Below are 15,708 nucleotides of genomic sequence, written 5' to 3' on the forward strand. Positions count from 1 at the left end.
GATAGAATGTCAGACACCTTTATCACTCAGCCAACATGACCCAGAGGTTAGGGCTAGTGATAGAATGTCAGACACCTTTACCACTCAGCCAACATGACCAAGAGGTGTAGGGCTAGTGATAGAATGTCAGACACCTTTACCACTCAGCCAACATGACCAAGAGGTGTAGGGCTAGTGATAGAATGTCAGACACCTTTACCACTCAGCCAACATGACCAAGAGGTGTAGGGCTAGTGATAGAATGTCAGACACCTTTACACTCAGCCAACATGACCAAGAGGGTAGGCTAGTGATAGAATGTCAGACACCTTTACCACTCAGCCAACATGACCAAGAGGTGTAGGGCTAGTGATAGAATGTCAGAACCTTTACCACTCAGCCAACATGACCCAGAGGTGTAGGGCTAGTGATAGAATGTCAGATACTTTACCACTCAGCCAACATGACCCAGAGGTGTAGGGCTAGTGATAGAATGTCAGATACCTTTACCACTCAGCCAACATGACCAAGAGGTGTAGGGCTAGTGATAGAATGTCAGATACCTTTACCACTCAGCCAACATGACCAAGAGGTGTAGGGCTAGTGATAGAATGTCAGACACCTTTACCACTCAGCCAACATGACCCAGAGGTTGAGGGCTAGTGATAGAATGTCAGATACCTTTACCACTCAGCCAACATGACCCAGAGGTTGAGGGCTAGTGATAGAATGTCAGATACCTTTACCACTCAGCCAACATGACCAAGAGGTGTAGGGCTAGTGATAGAATGTCAGATACCTTTACCACTCAGCCAACATGACCAAGAGGTGTAGGGCTAGTGATAGAATGTCAGATACCTTTACCACTCAGCCAACATGACCAAGAGGTGTAGGACTAGTGATAGAATGTCAGACACCTTTACCAATCAGCCAACATGACCCAGAGGTGTAGGGCTAGTGATAGAATGTCAGACACCTTTACCACTCAGCCAACATGACCCAGAGGTGTAGGGCTAGTGATAGAATGTCAGACACCTTTACCACTCAGCCAACATGACCCAGAGGTGTAGGGCTAGTGATAGAATGTCAGATACCTTTACCACTCAGCCAACATGACCCAGAGGTGTAGGACTAGTGATAGAATGTCAGACACCTTTACCACTCAGCCAACATGACCCAGAGGTGTAGGACTAGTGATAGAATGTCAGATACCTTTACCACTCAGCCAACATGACCAAGAGGTGGAGGGCTAGTGATAGAATGTCAGATACACCTTTACCACTCAGCCAACATGACCAAGAGGTGGAGGGCTAGTGATAGAATGTCAGATACCTTTACCACTCAGCCAACATGACCAAGAGGTGTAGGACTAGTGATAGAATGTCAGACACCTTTACCACTCAGCCAACATGACCAGAGGTGTAGGACTAGTGATAGAATGTCAGATACCTTTACCACTCAGCCAACATGACCCAGAGGTGTAGGGCTAGTGATAGAATGTCAGATACCTTTACCACTCAGCCAACATGACCAAGAGGTGTAGTAGGCTAGTGATAGAATGTCAGATACCTTTACACTCAGCCAACATGACCAAGAGGTGTAGGACTAGTGATAGAATGTCAGACACCTTTACCACTCAGCCAACATGACCCAGAGGTGTAGGGACTAGTGATAGAATGTCAGATACCTTTACCACTCAGCCAACATGACCCAGAGGTGTAGGACTAGTGATAGAATGTCAGATACCTTTACCACTCAGCCAACATGACCCAGAGGTGTAGGACTAGTGATAGAATGTCAGATACCTTTACCACTCAGCCAACATGACCTTGAGGTGAAGGACTAGTGATAGAATGTCAGACACCTTTACCACTCAGCCAACATGACCCAGACGTTGAGGGCTAGTGATAGAATGTCAGATACCTTTACCACTCAGCCAACATGACCCAGAGGTGTAGGGCTAGTGATAGAATGTCAGATACCTTTACCACTCAGCCAACATGACCCAGAGGTGTAGGACTAGTGATAGAATGTCAGATACCTTTACCACTCAGCCAACATGACCAAGAGGTGTAGGGCTAGTGATAGAATGTCAGATACCTTTACCACTCAGCCAACATGACCCAGAGGTGTAGGGCTAGTGATAGAATGTCAGATACCTTTACCACTCAGCCAACATGACCAAGAGGTGTAGGACTAGTGATAGAATGTCAGACACCTTTACCACTCAGCCAACATGACCAAGAGGTGTAGGACTAGTGATAGAATGTCAGATATCTTTACCACTCAGCCAACATGACCCAGAGGTGTAGGGCTAGTGATAGAATGTCAGACACCTTTACCACTCAGCCAACATGACCAAGAGGTGTAGGGCTAGTGATAGAATGTCAGATACCTTTACCACTCAGCCAACATGACCAAGAGGTGTAGGGCTAGTGATAGAATGTCAGACACCTTTACCACTCAGCCAACATGACCCAGAGGTGTAGGGCTAGTGATAGAATGTCAGATACCTTTACCACTCAGCCAACATGACCCAGAGGTGTAGGGCTAGTGATAGAATGTCAGACACCTTTACCACTCAGCCAACATGACCCAGAGGTTGAGGGCTAGTGATAGAATGTCAGATACCTTTACCACTCAGCCAACATGACCCAGAGGTTGAGGGCTAGTGATAGAATGTCAGATACCTTTATCACTCAGCCAACATGACCAAGAGGAGTAGGGCTAGTGATAGAATGTCAGATACCTTTACCACTCAGCCAACATGACCCAGAGGTGGAGGGCTAGTGATAGAATGTCAGATACCTTTACCACTCAGCCAACATGACCAAGAGGTGGAGGGCTAGTGATAGAATGTCAGACACCTTTACCACTCAGCCAACATGACCAAGAGGTGTAGGGCTAGTGATAGAATGTCAGACACCTTTACCACTCAGCCAACATGACCAAGAGGTGTAGGGCTAGTGATAGAATGTCAGACACCTTTACCACTCAGCCAACATGACCCAGAGTGTAGGGCTAGTGATAGAATGTCAGATATCTTTACCACTCAGCCAACATGACAATGTGACAGTGAAAGAATGTCAGATACCTTTACCATCAGCCAACATGACCAAGAGGTGTAGGGCTAGTGATAGAATGTCAGATACCTTTACCACTCAGCCAACATGACCCAGAGGTGTAGGGCTAGTGATAGAATGTCAGACACCTTTACCACTCAGCCAACATGACCAAGAGGTGTAGGGCTAGTGATAGAATGTCAGACACCTTTACCACTCAGCCAACATGACCCAGAGGTGTAGGGCTAGTGATAGAATGTCAGATACCTTTACCACTCAGCCAACATGACCAAGAGGTGGAGGGCTAGTGATAGAATGTCAGACACCTTTACCACTCAGCCAACATGACCAAGAGGTGTAGGGCTAGTGATAGAATGTCAGATACCTTTACCACTCAGCCAACATGACCAAGAGGTGTAGGGCTAGTGATAGAATGTCAGATATCTTTACCACTCAGCCAACATGACCAAGAGGTGTAGGGCTAGTGATAGAATGTCAGACACCTTTACCACTCAGCCAACATGACCAAGAGGTGTAGGCTAGTGATAGAATGTCAGATACCTTTACCACTCAGCCAACATGTCTCAGAGGTGTAGGGCTAGTGATAGAATGTCAGACACCTTTACCACTCAGCCAACATGACCCAGAGGTGTGAGGGCTAGTGATAGAATGTCAGACACCTTTACCACTCAGCCAACATGACCAAGAGGAGTAGGACTAGTGTTAGAATGTCAGATACCTTTACCACTCAGCCAACATGTCTCAGAGGTGTAGGGCTAGTGATAGAATGTCAGATACCTTTACCACTCAGCCAACATGACCCAGAGGTTGAGGGCTAGTGATAGAATGTCAGACACCTTTACCACTCAGCCAACATGACCAAGAGGTGTAGGGCTAGTGATAGAATGTCAGACACCTTTACCACTCAGCCAACATGACCCAGACGTGTAGGGCTAGTGATAGAATGTCAGATACCTTTACCATGCAGCCAACATGACCAAGAGTTGCAGGGGGATAGAATGTCAGACACCTTTACCACTCAGCCAACATGACCAAGAGGTGTAGGGCTAGTGATAGAATGTCAGACACCTTTACCACTCAGCCAACATGACCCAGAGGTGGAGGGCTAGTGATATTATCGGTATTTATATTTAGCTACAGTATATTATTTTATGCTCATTTTGTTATTCAAGCTCATTTCATATTCAAAAAGATGACTTCAGAGAGTACTCTTTTCTTCACAAAAGTAAAACATAATTTTTATTATCGTAGTTTCCGGAATATAAGTTGCAACTCCCGCCCCCATGAAAATCAATAGTGCAACCTGTACACCAGTGTAACTTATACATTAAACCAATTTGAAATTTGACTTTGTTACTAAAATTAGAGAAAAATACTTACATATAATGTCAACATCTTTCCATTGATTTATGGATATCAGTTCATTGGAAAACTGGAACCAGGACAGATACTTGACCCAGAGTAGCCAGTCTGGGATGGTGCTGGAAAAGGGTAGACAGTCAATTGAAACTTACAGAACAAACATATAGCATTATCAAGGGGACATACATAAGGGTAAATATGACACGTTGCTCAACTGATTTAGAGACAATGTAATGTAGTACTTACTTGTTGTTCAGGAAAAATCCGCCAAACAGAAGTAGTGGAGTAAGTATTGCTGGGGCCACGGCCAGAGCAAGGTTCACAGTACTGAAGGCCGTCGATACCATATATCCTGTGACAGATCGTAACATTTATAATTATAACTGTAAGCCAATGGCTAACTAATACACGCCCCTCTTAAAGACCTAGTTACCATGGTAACCAAAATGTATGCCAAAAAACCCCAGCTTGCACATTTATACATGGTCCCCAACATTGTGTTTTTCATTGAAATTGACCCATATTAAATTTACAAGGAGTTGTCTGGACAATTTGTTTTATCTACAAAAACCTGTGTATACTGAGCTGGTTACCATGGCACCACAACTGCCAAAACATTTTTCCTGTGATTTTGATAGCTGAGAATATGACAATTTACCTCCAAAATGATCCCATGATGTTAGCTGAGAATATGACGATCTACCTAGCAAACAATTTCACGATTTTAGCTAAGAATATGACGATCTACCTACCAAATGATCCTGCGATGTTAGCAGAGAATATGACGATCTACCTACCAAATGATCCTGCAATGTTAGCTGAGAATATGACGATCTACCTACCAAATGATCCTGCGATGTTAGCTGAGAATATGACGATCTACCTACCAAATGATCCTGCGATGTTAGCAGAGAATATGACGATCTACCTACCAAATGATCCTGCGATGTTAGCTGAGAATATGACGATCTACCTACCAAATGATCCTGCGATGTTAGCTGAGAATATGATGATCTACCTACCAAATGATCCTGCGATGTTAGCTGAGAATATGATGATCTACCTACCAAATGATCCTGCGATGTTAGCTGAGAATATGATGATCTACCTACCAAATGATCCTGCGATGTTAGCTGAGAATATGACGATCTACCTACCAAATGATCCTGCGATGTTAGCTGAGAATATGATGATCTACCTACCAAATGATCCTGCGATGTTAGCAGAGAATATGACGATCTACCTACCAAATGATCCTGCGATGTTAGCTGAGAATATGATGATCTACCTACCAAATGATCCTGCGATGTTAGCAGAGAATATGATGATCTACCTACCAAATGATCCTGCGATGTTAGCTGAGAATATGACGATCTACCTACCAAATGATCCTGCGATGTTAGCTGAGAATATGACGATCTACCTACCAAATGATCCTGCGATGTTAGCTGAGAATATGACGATCTACCTACCAAATGATCCTGCGATGTTAGCTGAGAATATGACGATCTACCTACCAAATGATCCTGCGATGTTAGCTGAGAATATGATGATCACACAAAGTAGGAGGTAATTATCCACTGCTTGGTAAAGTCCTAAACAATGAAGAACATATTACAAACTGACCGGAAAACGAAGAAAATTAAGACAAAACAAAAATGTTCAGATCTTGGAAATAAAGAAACTTCTATTTAGAGTATCGCTCTACATTAAAGCACTTGGGTATCATAAAATAAATATTTCTGGGAGAGACCTCGAACACAAATTTAAATGTTATGCAAATAATTATACAAACTACAAACATATGTATATGATGGCAAGATTGTCAGTATGAGTTGTTGATTGGGAATTTATATATTTACAAATACATTGTATGTTGAAAATAACAAAGATGCAAACTATTGTATACATGAAAATAATATTTTGTACAGTACAATTGTATTCACAGTGGTAATAAAAACAACATAATTTACATATTTTCCTTTAACTGAAGATTTTTATTTATTCATGATAACCTACCTGCCATCCAGTATAAGATTGTACAGAACACGAAAGGGAATATGGTAAAGGCTGGTAGCTGGAACGTAACCATGGAGACAGTATTAAAGGATGTCAAGTGGAACGTAACCATGGGGACAGTGTAAAAGGATGTCAAATGGAACGTAACAATGGGGACAGTATTAAAGGATGTCAAATGGAACGTAACCATGGGGACAGTATTAAAGGATGTCAAATGGAATGTAACAATGGGGACAGTATTAAAGGATGTCAAATGGAACGTAACCATGGAGACAGTATTAAAGGATGTCAAATGGAACGTACCCATGGGGACAGTATTAAAGGATGTCAAATGGAATGTAACCATGGAGACAGTATTAAAGGATGTCAAATGGAATGTAACCATGGAGACAGTATTAAAGGATGTCAAATGGAATGTAACCATGGAGACAGTATTAAAGGATGTCAAATGGAATGTAACCATGGAGACAGTATTAAAGGATGTCAAATGGAACGTACCCATGGGGACAGTATTAAAGGAAGTCAAATGGAATGTAACCATGGGGACAGTATTAAAGGATGTCAAATGGAATGCAACTATGGAGACAGTATTAAAGGATGTCAAATGGAACGTACCCATGGGGGACAGTATTAATGGAAGTCAAATGGAATGTAACCATGGGGGACAGTATTAAAGGATGTCAAATGGAACATAACAATGGAAACAGTATTAAAGGATGTCAAATGGAACGTAACCATGGGGACAGTATTAAAGGATGTCAAATGGCACATAACCATGGGGACAGTATTAAAGGATGTCAAGTGGAAAATAACCATGGGGACAGTATAAAAGGATGTCAAATGGAACGTAACCATGGGGACAGTATTAAAGGATGTCAAATGGAATGTAACGATGGGGACAGTATTAAAGTATGTCAAATGGAATGTAACAATGGAGACAGTATTAAAGGATGTCAAATGAAATGTAACCATGGAGACAGTATAAAAGGAGGTCAAAATGGAACGTAACAATGGGGACAGTATGAAAGGATGTCAAATGGCTCGTAACCATGGGGACAGTATTAAAGGATGTCAAATGGAACGTACCCATGGGGACAGTATTAAAGGAAGTCAAATGGAATGTAACCATGGGGACAGCATTAAAGGATGTCAAATGGAATGTAACCATGGAGACAGTATTAAAGGATGTCAAATGGAACGTAACCATGGGGACAGTATTAAAGGAAGTCAAATGGAACGTAACCATGGGGACGGTAGTAAAGGATGTCAAATGGAACGTAACCATGGAGACAGTATTAAAGGATGTCAAATGGAATGCAACTATGGAGACAGTATTAAAGGATGTCAAATGGAATGTACCCATGGGGGACAGTATTAATGGAAGTCAAATGGAATGTAACCATGGGGGACAGTATTAAAGGATGTCAAATGGAACATAACAATGGAAACAGTATTAAAGGATGTCAAAAGGAAAATAACCATGGGGACAGTATAAAAGGATGTCAAATGGAACGTAACCATGGGGACAGTATTAAAGGATGTCAAATGGAACGTAACCATGGGGACAGTATTAAAGGATGTCAAATGGAATGTAACGATGGGGACAGTATTAAAGGCTGTCAAATGGAACGTAACAATGGAGACAGTATTAAAGGATGTCAAATGAAATGTAACCATGGAGACAGTATAAAAGGAGGTCAAAATGGAACGTAACAATGGGGACAGTATGAAAGGATGTCAAATGGAATGTATCCATTGAGACAGTATTAAAGAATGTCAAATAGAATGTAACAATGGGGACAGTATTAAAGGATGTCAAATGGAATGTAACAATGGGGACAGTATGAAAGGATGTCAAATGGAATGTAACAATGGGAACAGTATGAAAGGATGTCAAATGGAATGTAACCATGGGGACAGCATTAAAGGATGTCAATGTCAAATGGAATGTAACCATGGGGACAGTATTAAAGGATGTCAAATGGAACGTAACCATGGGGACAGTATTAAAGGATGTCAAATGGAACGTAACCATGGGGACAGTATTAAAGGATGTCAAATGGAACGTAACCATGGGGACAGTATTAAAGGATGTCAAATGGAACGTAACCATGGGGACAGTATTAAAGGATGTCAAATGGAACGTAACCATGGAGACAGTATTAAAGGGTGTCAAATGGAACGTAACAATGGGGACATGTACAGTATTAAAGGAGGTCAAATGGAACGTAACAATATGGGGGGGACTATATTAAAGGAGCCAATGGTCATAGTAAGGGTGATATAGTTACCTCTGCCACATTTTTACAGATGAAGTATACATCGACACCATACAGACCAGATCCGTATTCCCTCAGAAATATGGGCAGCTCCAACGGAAACAGCTGAAATATAAAGTCATAAATATTCCCTCAGAAATATGGACAACTCCAGCAGAAACAAATGAAATACAAAGTCATAAATGTTCCCTCAGAAAACTGAAATACAAAGTAATAAATATTTCCTCAGGAATATCGGCAACTCCAGCAGACAGCTGAAATATAAAGTAAAAAATATTCCCTCAGAAATATGGACAACTACAATGTACAATGGAAATAGCTGAAATATAAAGTAATAAATATTCCCTCAGAAATATGAGCAACTACAATGGATTTAACTGAAATACAAAGTTACGAGATCTCAGATTTTTATTGGAAAATCCTTATTAAAATTATTTCATATCTATAATCATTAAATTATTAAAATAGCATTTTCCTTATAAAAACATCAGGATATGTGTGGCTGGTCATAAACCTCCCGATCAATTAAAAAAAACAAAAAAAACAAACATTTATTTTATTTATAAAATACACCAAGTGACAAAGAAAATAAAATGTCATAATTGCAGTCTGAGGTCACTTTTGTGGTTTAGCAGTCATGCAATTCAATAAATATGTTGCAATATTGAACTGAATTTGATTGCAAGAGTTTATTTATTTCGTGTCATCAGCATTTAATATGGATTATGAGTTTAGTGTCAATTACCAAATGATGTTTTTACATAAAAACCTTGTTCCTACTTACATTGATCACAGCAAAAAGGTTCTGCATTGTCATCTGAATGAGGAGAAGGAAGAGGAGTCCATTGATGTTCTGGACGTCATTCTGATTGTACTCATCGTTTGTCTTCAGGTAGATCAATCCAAACAACACAGAGATTACCTAAACAACAAAGTAGTTCATACAACAAAATGGTTCATATAATTACAGATTAACTAAACAACAAAATGGTTCATATAATTACAGATTACCTAAACAACAAAATGGTTCATATATTTACAGATTACCTAAACAACAAAATGGTTCATATAATTACAGATTACCTAAACAACAAGGTTCAATATTACAGATTACCTAAACAACAAAATGGTTTCATATAATTACAGATTACCTAAACAACAAAATGGTTCACATATTTACAGATTACCTAAGCAACAAAATGGTTCATATATATTACAGATTACCTAAACAACAAAATGGTTCATAATCATTAAGATTACCTAAACAACAAAATGGTTCAATATTACAGATTACCTAAACAACAAAATGGTTCATATATTTACAGATTACCTAAACAACAAATTACATATTACAGATTACCTAAACAACAACAAAATGGTTCAATATTTACAGATTACCTAACAACAAAATGGTTCAATATTACAGATTACCAAACAACAAAATGGTCATATAATCACAGATTACCTAAACAACAAAATGGTTCATATATTTACAGATTACCTAAACAACAAAATGGTTCATATAATTACAGATTACCTAAACAACAAAATGGTTCACATATTTACAGATTACCTAAACAACAAAATGGTTCATATAATTACAGATTACCTAAACAACAAAATGGTTCACATATTTACAGATTACCTAAACAACATAATGGTTCACATATTTACAGATTACATAAACAACAAAGCGGTTCATAACAGATTACAGAAACAACAAAATGTTTATATATAAATAACAAAATGGTTCATATTCATCCATCATAATTCTTAGTTTTTGTCCCAGAATAAGCAACAAAATATCTTACAATGGTCTGGAAAATCTTGGCTTTGAATACGATCGGATCACGGACATTGGTTACCCAGCTTCTCCACAGCACGTTGATGAACTGAGTAAACCAGCTAGCACCATACCTATTTACAAAAAAAACCCAAAAAAACAGGCATATTTAGTTTAGCATGTTATAATTCTACATTTTCAAAGTGTTCAAGTGTTTTTACACAAATTGTTTTCTTTTGGTTCACTGTATCAAATGCAACCAGGATAATTTTAAACCACAATAGACACACATGTACAGTAAATTGATAAACCTTCACTGGCCAACAAAAATAATCCAAAACCAGAAGTAAGGGCCACATCAGCGCAGACTGGTAACATTTCTCAGTAATGTTATTGCTTTATACACCTATGACGAGATGTTCAACAATGAACTTTTAATAATGAACCTAGTTCTTACAAACACCAAAATTGTGTACATTTGTCTTCAGTCATTAAGGCATTGTTATGTAAAGTACCTAATCTAACTTGTATATACATGTGTGAATGTGTTAATTACTGTTAAATATTTGTTAAATTATGTAAGGATCTGTTACTATGGTACACTACTTTAAATCTAATTTATACATGTATGTGTGTTTTAATAACTGTTAATTATAACATCCTACAATGTATAAGGATCTGTTACCATGGGTAGGTCTTACCTTGTGGCATCAAACACCGACTGAAATATGAAATATAACACAATTTTAGAACAACAAAGTGAATTACATTTTTTGTACATTTAAGTACATTTAACTATACATAGCGCAGTCTTGGACCCCTCCTTAACTTTGTTTTCATCAAACCTCTGTGTACAACTTTTCAATGAAACTGGACAACTCCTAATGGGAACAGGAGCCATGGCAACCGCCATGGATTTCTCAGGAAAACTTCTAACCTTGATTGCATATTGACAATAGGATGATGGGTTTAAGAGTAAATTTTCTGGAAACCATTATGGGACAGAGAGATGGACCTGTTGATTACTGTCCGAAGAGGGGCTCTGATCATTACAATCTATTCTATATTGTATGTTTCCTTGACAAAGTTATCACTGCATCTACAATTTGTTTTTAATTTTCAGAAAATAAGATATTCAGAAACCTGCTATTGACAAATTGAATGCTTTGACTTTATTTTGATCTACCCTTCCTGATGGTTTCAAGTCTCATCAACCTAAAGATTCCAAGCATGTAATCAATGCTGATGAGACTTTTAAGAAGCCAGTTTTCATCATTATAGCAATATGTACTGACACCAGTTTTTATCATTATTACAATATGTATTAACAGTTGGTTCTGATTATTATCTTCTTATAAAACACCTATGGTAAAGGTCAGTTTTAAGTGAAGCTTTCTTCCTGACATACATTGGGAGTGTGTCACCCAGTCTGACTAACATTGAGGGTGTGTCACCCTGACAGACTCACATTGAGGGTGTGTCACCCAGTCAGACTTACATTGAGGGTGTGTCACCCAGTCAGACTTACATTGAGGGTGTGTCACCCAGTCAGACTTACATTGAGGGTGTGTCACCTAGTCAGACTAACATTGAGGGTGTGTCACCTAGTCAGACTTACATTGATGGTATGTCACCCAGTCAGTGTCACCCAGTCAGACTTACATTGAGGGTGTGTCACCCAGTCAGACTTACATTGAGGGTGTGTCACCCAGTCAGACTTACATTGAGGGTGTGTCACCTAGTCAGACTTACATTGAGGGTGTGTCACCCTGACAGACTTATATTGAGGGTGTGTCACCCTGACAGACTTATATTGCGGGTGTGTCACCCAGTCAGACTTACATTGAGGGTGTGTCACCCAGTCAGACTTACATTGAGGGTGTGTCACTGAATCAAGACTTACATTGGGAGTGTGTCACCCTGACAGACTTACATTTAGGGTGTGTCACCCTGACAGACTTATATTGAGGGTGTGTCACCCAGTCAGACTTACATTTAGGGTGTGTCACCCAGTCAGACTTACATTGAGGGTGTGTCACCCAGTCAGACTTACATTGAGGGTGTGTCACCCAGTCAGACTAACATTGAGGGTGTGTCACCCAGTCAGATTTACATTGGGAGTGTGTCACCCAGTCAAACTTACATTGAGGGTGTGTCACCCAGTCAGACCTACATTGAGGGTGTGTCATCCAGTCAGACTTATATTGAGGGTGTGTCACCTAGTCAGACTTACATTGATGGTATGTCACCCAGTCAGACTAACATTGAGGGTGTGTCACCTAGTCAGACTTACATTGAGGGTGTGTCACCCAGTCAGACTTACATTGATGGTATGTCACCTACTCAGACTTACATTGATGGTATGTCACCCAGTCAGACTAACATTGAGGGTGTGTAACCTAGTCAAACTTACATTGAGGGTGTGTCACCTAGTCAGACTTACATTGATGGTATGTCACCCAGTCAGACTCACATTGGGAGTGTGTCACCCTGACAGACTTACATTGAGTGTGTGTCACCCAGTCAGACTTACATCGAGGGTGTGTCACCCAGTCAGACTTACATTGAGGGTGTGTCACCCTGACAGACTTACATTGAGGGTGTGTCCCCAGTCAGACTTACATTGAGGGTGTGTCACCCAGTCAGACTTACATTGAGGGTGTGTTACCCAGTCAGACTTACATTGAGGGTGTGTCACCCAGTCTGACTAACATTGAGGGTGTGTCACCTAGTCAGACTAACATTGAGGGTGTGTCACCTAGTCAGACTTACCTTGATGGTATGTCACCCAGTCAGACTAACATTGAGGGTGTGTCACCCAGTCAGACTTTCATTGAGGGTGTGTCACCTAGTCAGACTTACATTGAGAGTGTGTCACCCTGACAGACTTATATTGAGGGTGTTTCACCCAGTCAGACTTACATTGGGAGTGTGTCACCCTGACAGACTTACATTGAGGGTGTGTCACCCTGACAGACTTACATTGAGGGTGTGTCACCCAGTCAGACTTACATTTAGGGTGTGTCACCCAGTCAGACTTACATTGAGGGTGTGTCACCCAGTCAGACTTACATTGAGGGTGTGTCACCCAGTCAGACTAACATTGAGGGTGTGTCACCCAGTCAGACTTACATTGGGAGTGTGTCATCCAGTCAAACTTACATTGAGGGTGTGTCACCCAGTCAGACTTACATTGAGGGTGTGTCATCCAGTCAGACTTATATTGAGGGTGTGTCACCTAGTCAGACTTACATTGATGGTATGTCACCCAGTCAGACTAACATTGAGGGTGTGTCACCTAGTCAGACTTACATTGAGGGTGTGTCACCCAGTCAGACTTACATTGAGGGTGTGTCACCCAGTCAGACTTACATTGAGGGTGTGTCACCCTGACAGACTTACATTGATGGTATGTCACCTAGTCAGACTTACATTGATGGTATGTCACCTAGTCAGACTTACATTGATGGTATGTCACCCAGTCAGACTCACATTGGGAGTGTGTCACCCTGACAGACTTACATTGAGTGTGTGTCATCCAGTCAGACTTACATCGAGGGTGTGTCACCCAGTCAGACTTACATTGAGGGTGTGTCACCCTGACAGACTTACATTGAGGGTGTGTCACTTAGTCAGACTTACATTGATGGTATGTCACCCAGTCAGACTTACATTGAGGGTGTGTCACCCTGACAAACTTACATTGAGCGTGTGTCACCGAATCAAGACTTACATTGGGAGTGTGTCACCCATCAGACTTACATTGAGGGTGTGTCACCCTGACAGACTTACATTGAGGGTGTGTCCCGAGTCAGACTTACATTGAGGGTGTGTCACCCAGTCAGACTTACATTGGGAGTGTGTCACCCTGACAGACTTACATTGAGGGTGAGTCATCCAGTCTGACTAACATTGAGGGTGTGTCACCTAGTCAGACTTACATTGACGGTATGTCACCCAGTCAGACTTACATTGAGGGTGTGTCACCCAGTCAGACTTACATTGAGGGTGTGTCACCCAGTCAGACTTACATTGGGAGAGTGTCACCCTGACAGACTTACATTGAGGGTGTGTCACCCAGTCAGACTTACATTGATGGTATGTCACCTAGTCAGACTTACATTGAGGGTGTGTCACCCAGTCAGACTTACATTGAGGGTATGTCACCCAGTCTGACTAACATTGAGGGTGTGTCTCCTAGTCAGACTTACATTGATGGTATGTCACCCAGTCAGACTTACATTGAGGGTGTGTCACCCTGACAGACTTACATTGAGGGTGTGTCCCGAGTCAGACTTACATTGAGGGTGTGTCACCCAGTCAGACTTACATTGGGAGTGTGTCACCCTGAAAGACTTACATTGAGGGTGTGTCACCCAGTCTGACTAACATTGAGGGTGTGTCACCTAGTCAGACTTACATTGACGGTATGTCACCCAGTTGGCAGTAAGACTTACATTGAGGGTGTGTCACCCAGTCAGACTTACATTGAGGGTGTGTCACCCAGTCAGACTTACATTGGGAGAGTGTCACCCTGACAGACTTACATTGAGGGTGTGTCACCCAGTCAGACTTACATTGATGGTATGTCACCTAGTCAGACTTACATTGAGGGTGTGTCACCCAGTCAGACTTACATTGAGGGTGTGTCACCCAGTCTGACTAACATCGAGGGTGTGTCACCTAGTCGGACTTACATTGATGGTATGTCACCCAGTCAGACTTACATTGAGGGTGTGTCACCCAGTCAGACTTACATTGAGGGTGTGTCACCCTGACAGACTTACATTGAGGGTGTGTCACCCTGACAGACTTACATTGAGAGTGTGTCACCCAGTCAGACTTACATTGAGGGTGTGTCACCGAGTCAGACTTACATTGAGGGTATGTCACCCTGTCAGACTGACATTGAGGGTGTATCACCCAGTCAGACTTACATTGAGGGTGTGTCACCCAGTCAGACTTACATTGAGGGTGTGTCACCCAGCCCAACTTATATTGAGGGTGTGTCACCCAGTCAGACTTACATTGAGGGTGTGTCACCCAGTCAAACTTACATTGAGGGTGTGTCACCCAGTCAAACTTTTATTGAGGGTGTGTCACCCAGTCAGACTTACATTGAGGGTGTGTCCCCCAGTCAGACTTACATTGAGGGTGTGTCACCCAGTCAGACTTACATTGAGGGTGTGTCACCCAGTCAGAC

The 15,708-nt window shown here is 41.2% G+C and overlaps 2 protein-coding genes across 3 annotated transcripts in view; both read right to left on the reverse strand.

Moving 5' to 3' along the window:
* The window catches only part of LOC138314774 (cobalamin trafficking protein CblD-like), a 92,495-nt gene that overhangs the window by 39,315 nt on the left and 37,472 nt on the right, over nucleotides 1-15,708 (reverse strand). The gene's annotated exons all lie outside the window — the stretch shown is intronic.
* LOC138314768 (protein white-like) overlaps nucleotides 1-15,708 on the reverse strand; it is a 38,394-nt gene that overhangs the window by 6,103 nt on the left and 16,583 nt on the right. For both annotated transcript variants that reach the window (XM_069255284.1, XM_069255285.1), the window contains exons 11-18: nucleotides 11,207-11,226; nucleotides 10,534-10,639; nucleotides 9,507-9,644; nucleotides 8,735-8,827; nucleotides 6,444-6,501; nucleotides 5,942-6,019; nucleotides 4,671-4,776; nucleotides 4,443-4,543 (exon numbers count right to left, since the gene is read on the reverse strand). In XM_069255284.1, coding sequence (XP_069111385.1) covers nucleotides 4,443-4,543; nucleotides 4,671-4,776; nucleotides 5,942-6,019; nucleotides 6,444-6,501; nucleotides 8,735-8,827; nucleotides 9,507-9,644; nucleotides 10,534-10,639; nucleotides 11,207-11,226 — 700 coding nt within the window. The remainder of the gene's footprint in view (nucleotides 1-4,442; nucleotides 4,544-4,670; nucleotides 4,777-5,941; nucleotides 6,020-6,443; nucleotides 6,502-8,734; nucleotides 8,828-9,506; nucleotides 9,645-10,533; nucleotides 10,640-11,206; nucleotides 11,227-15,708) is intronic.

Source organism: Argopecten irradians, chromosome 2 (assembly GCF_041381155.1).
Source record: "Argopecten irradians isolate NY chromosome 2, Ai_NY, whole genome shotgun sequence".
In the NCBI taxonomy this organism is placed as follows: Eukaryota; Metazoa; Mollusca; class Bivalvia; order Pectinida; family Pectinidae; genus Argopecten; species Argopecten irradians.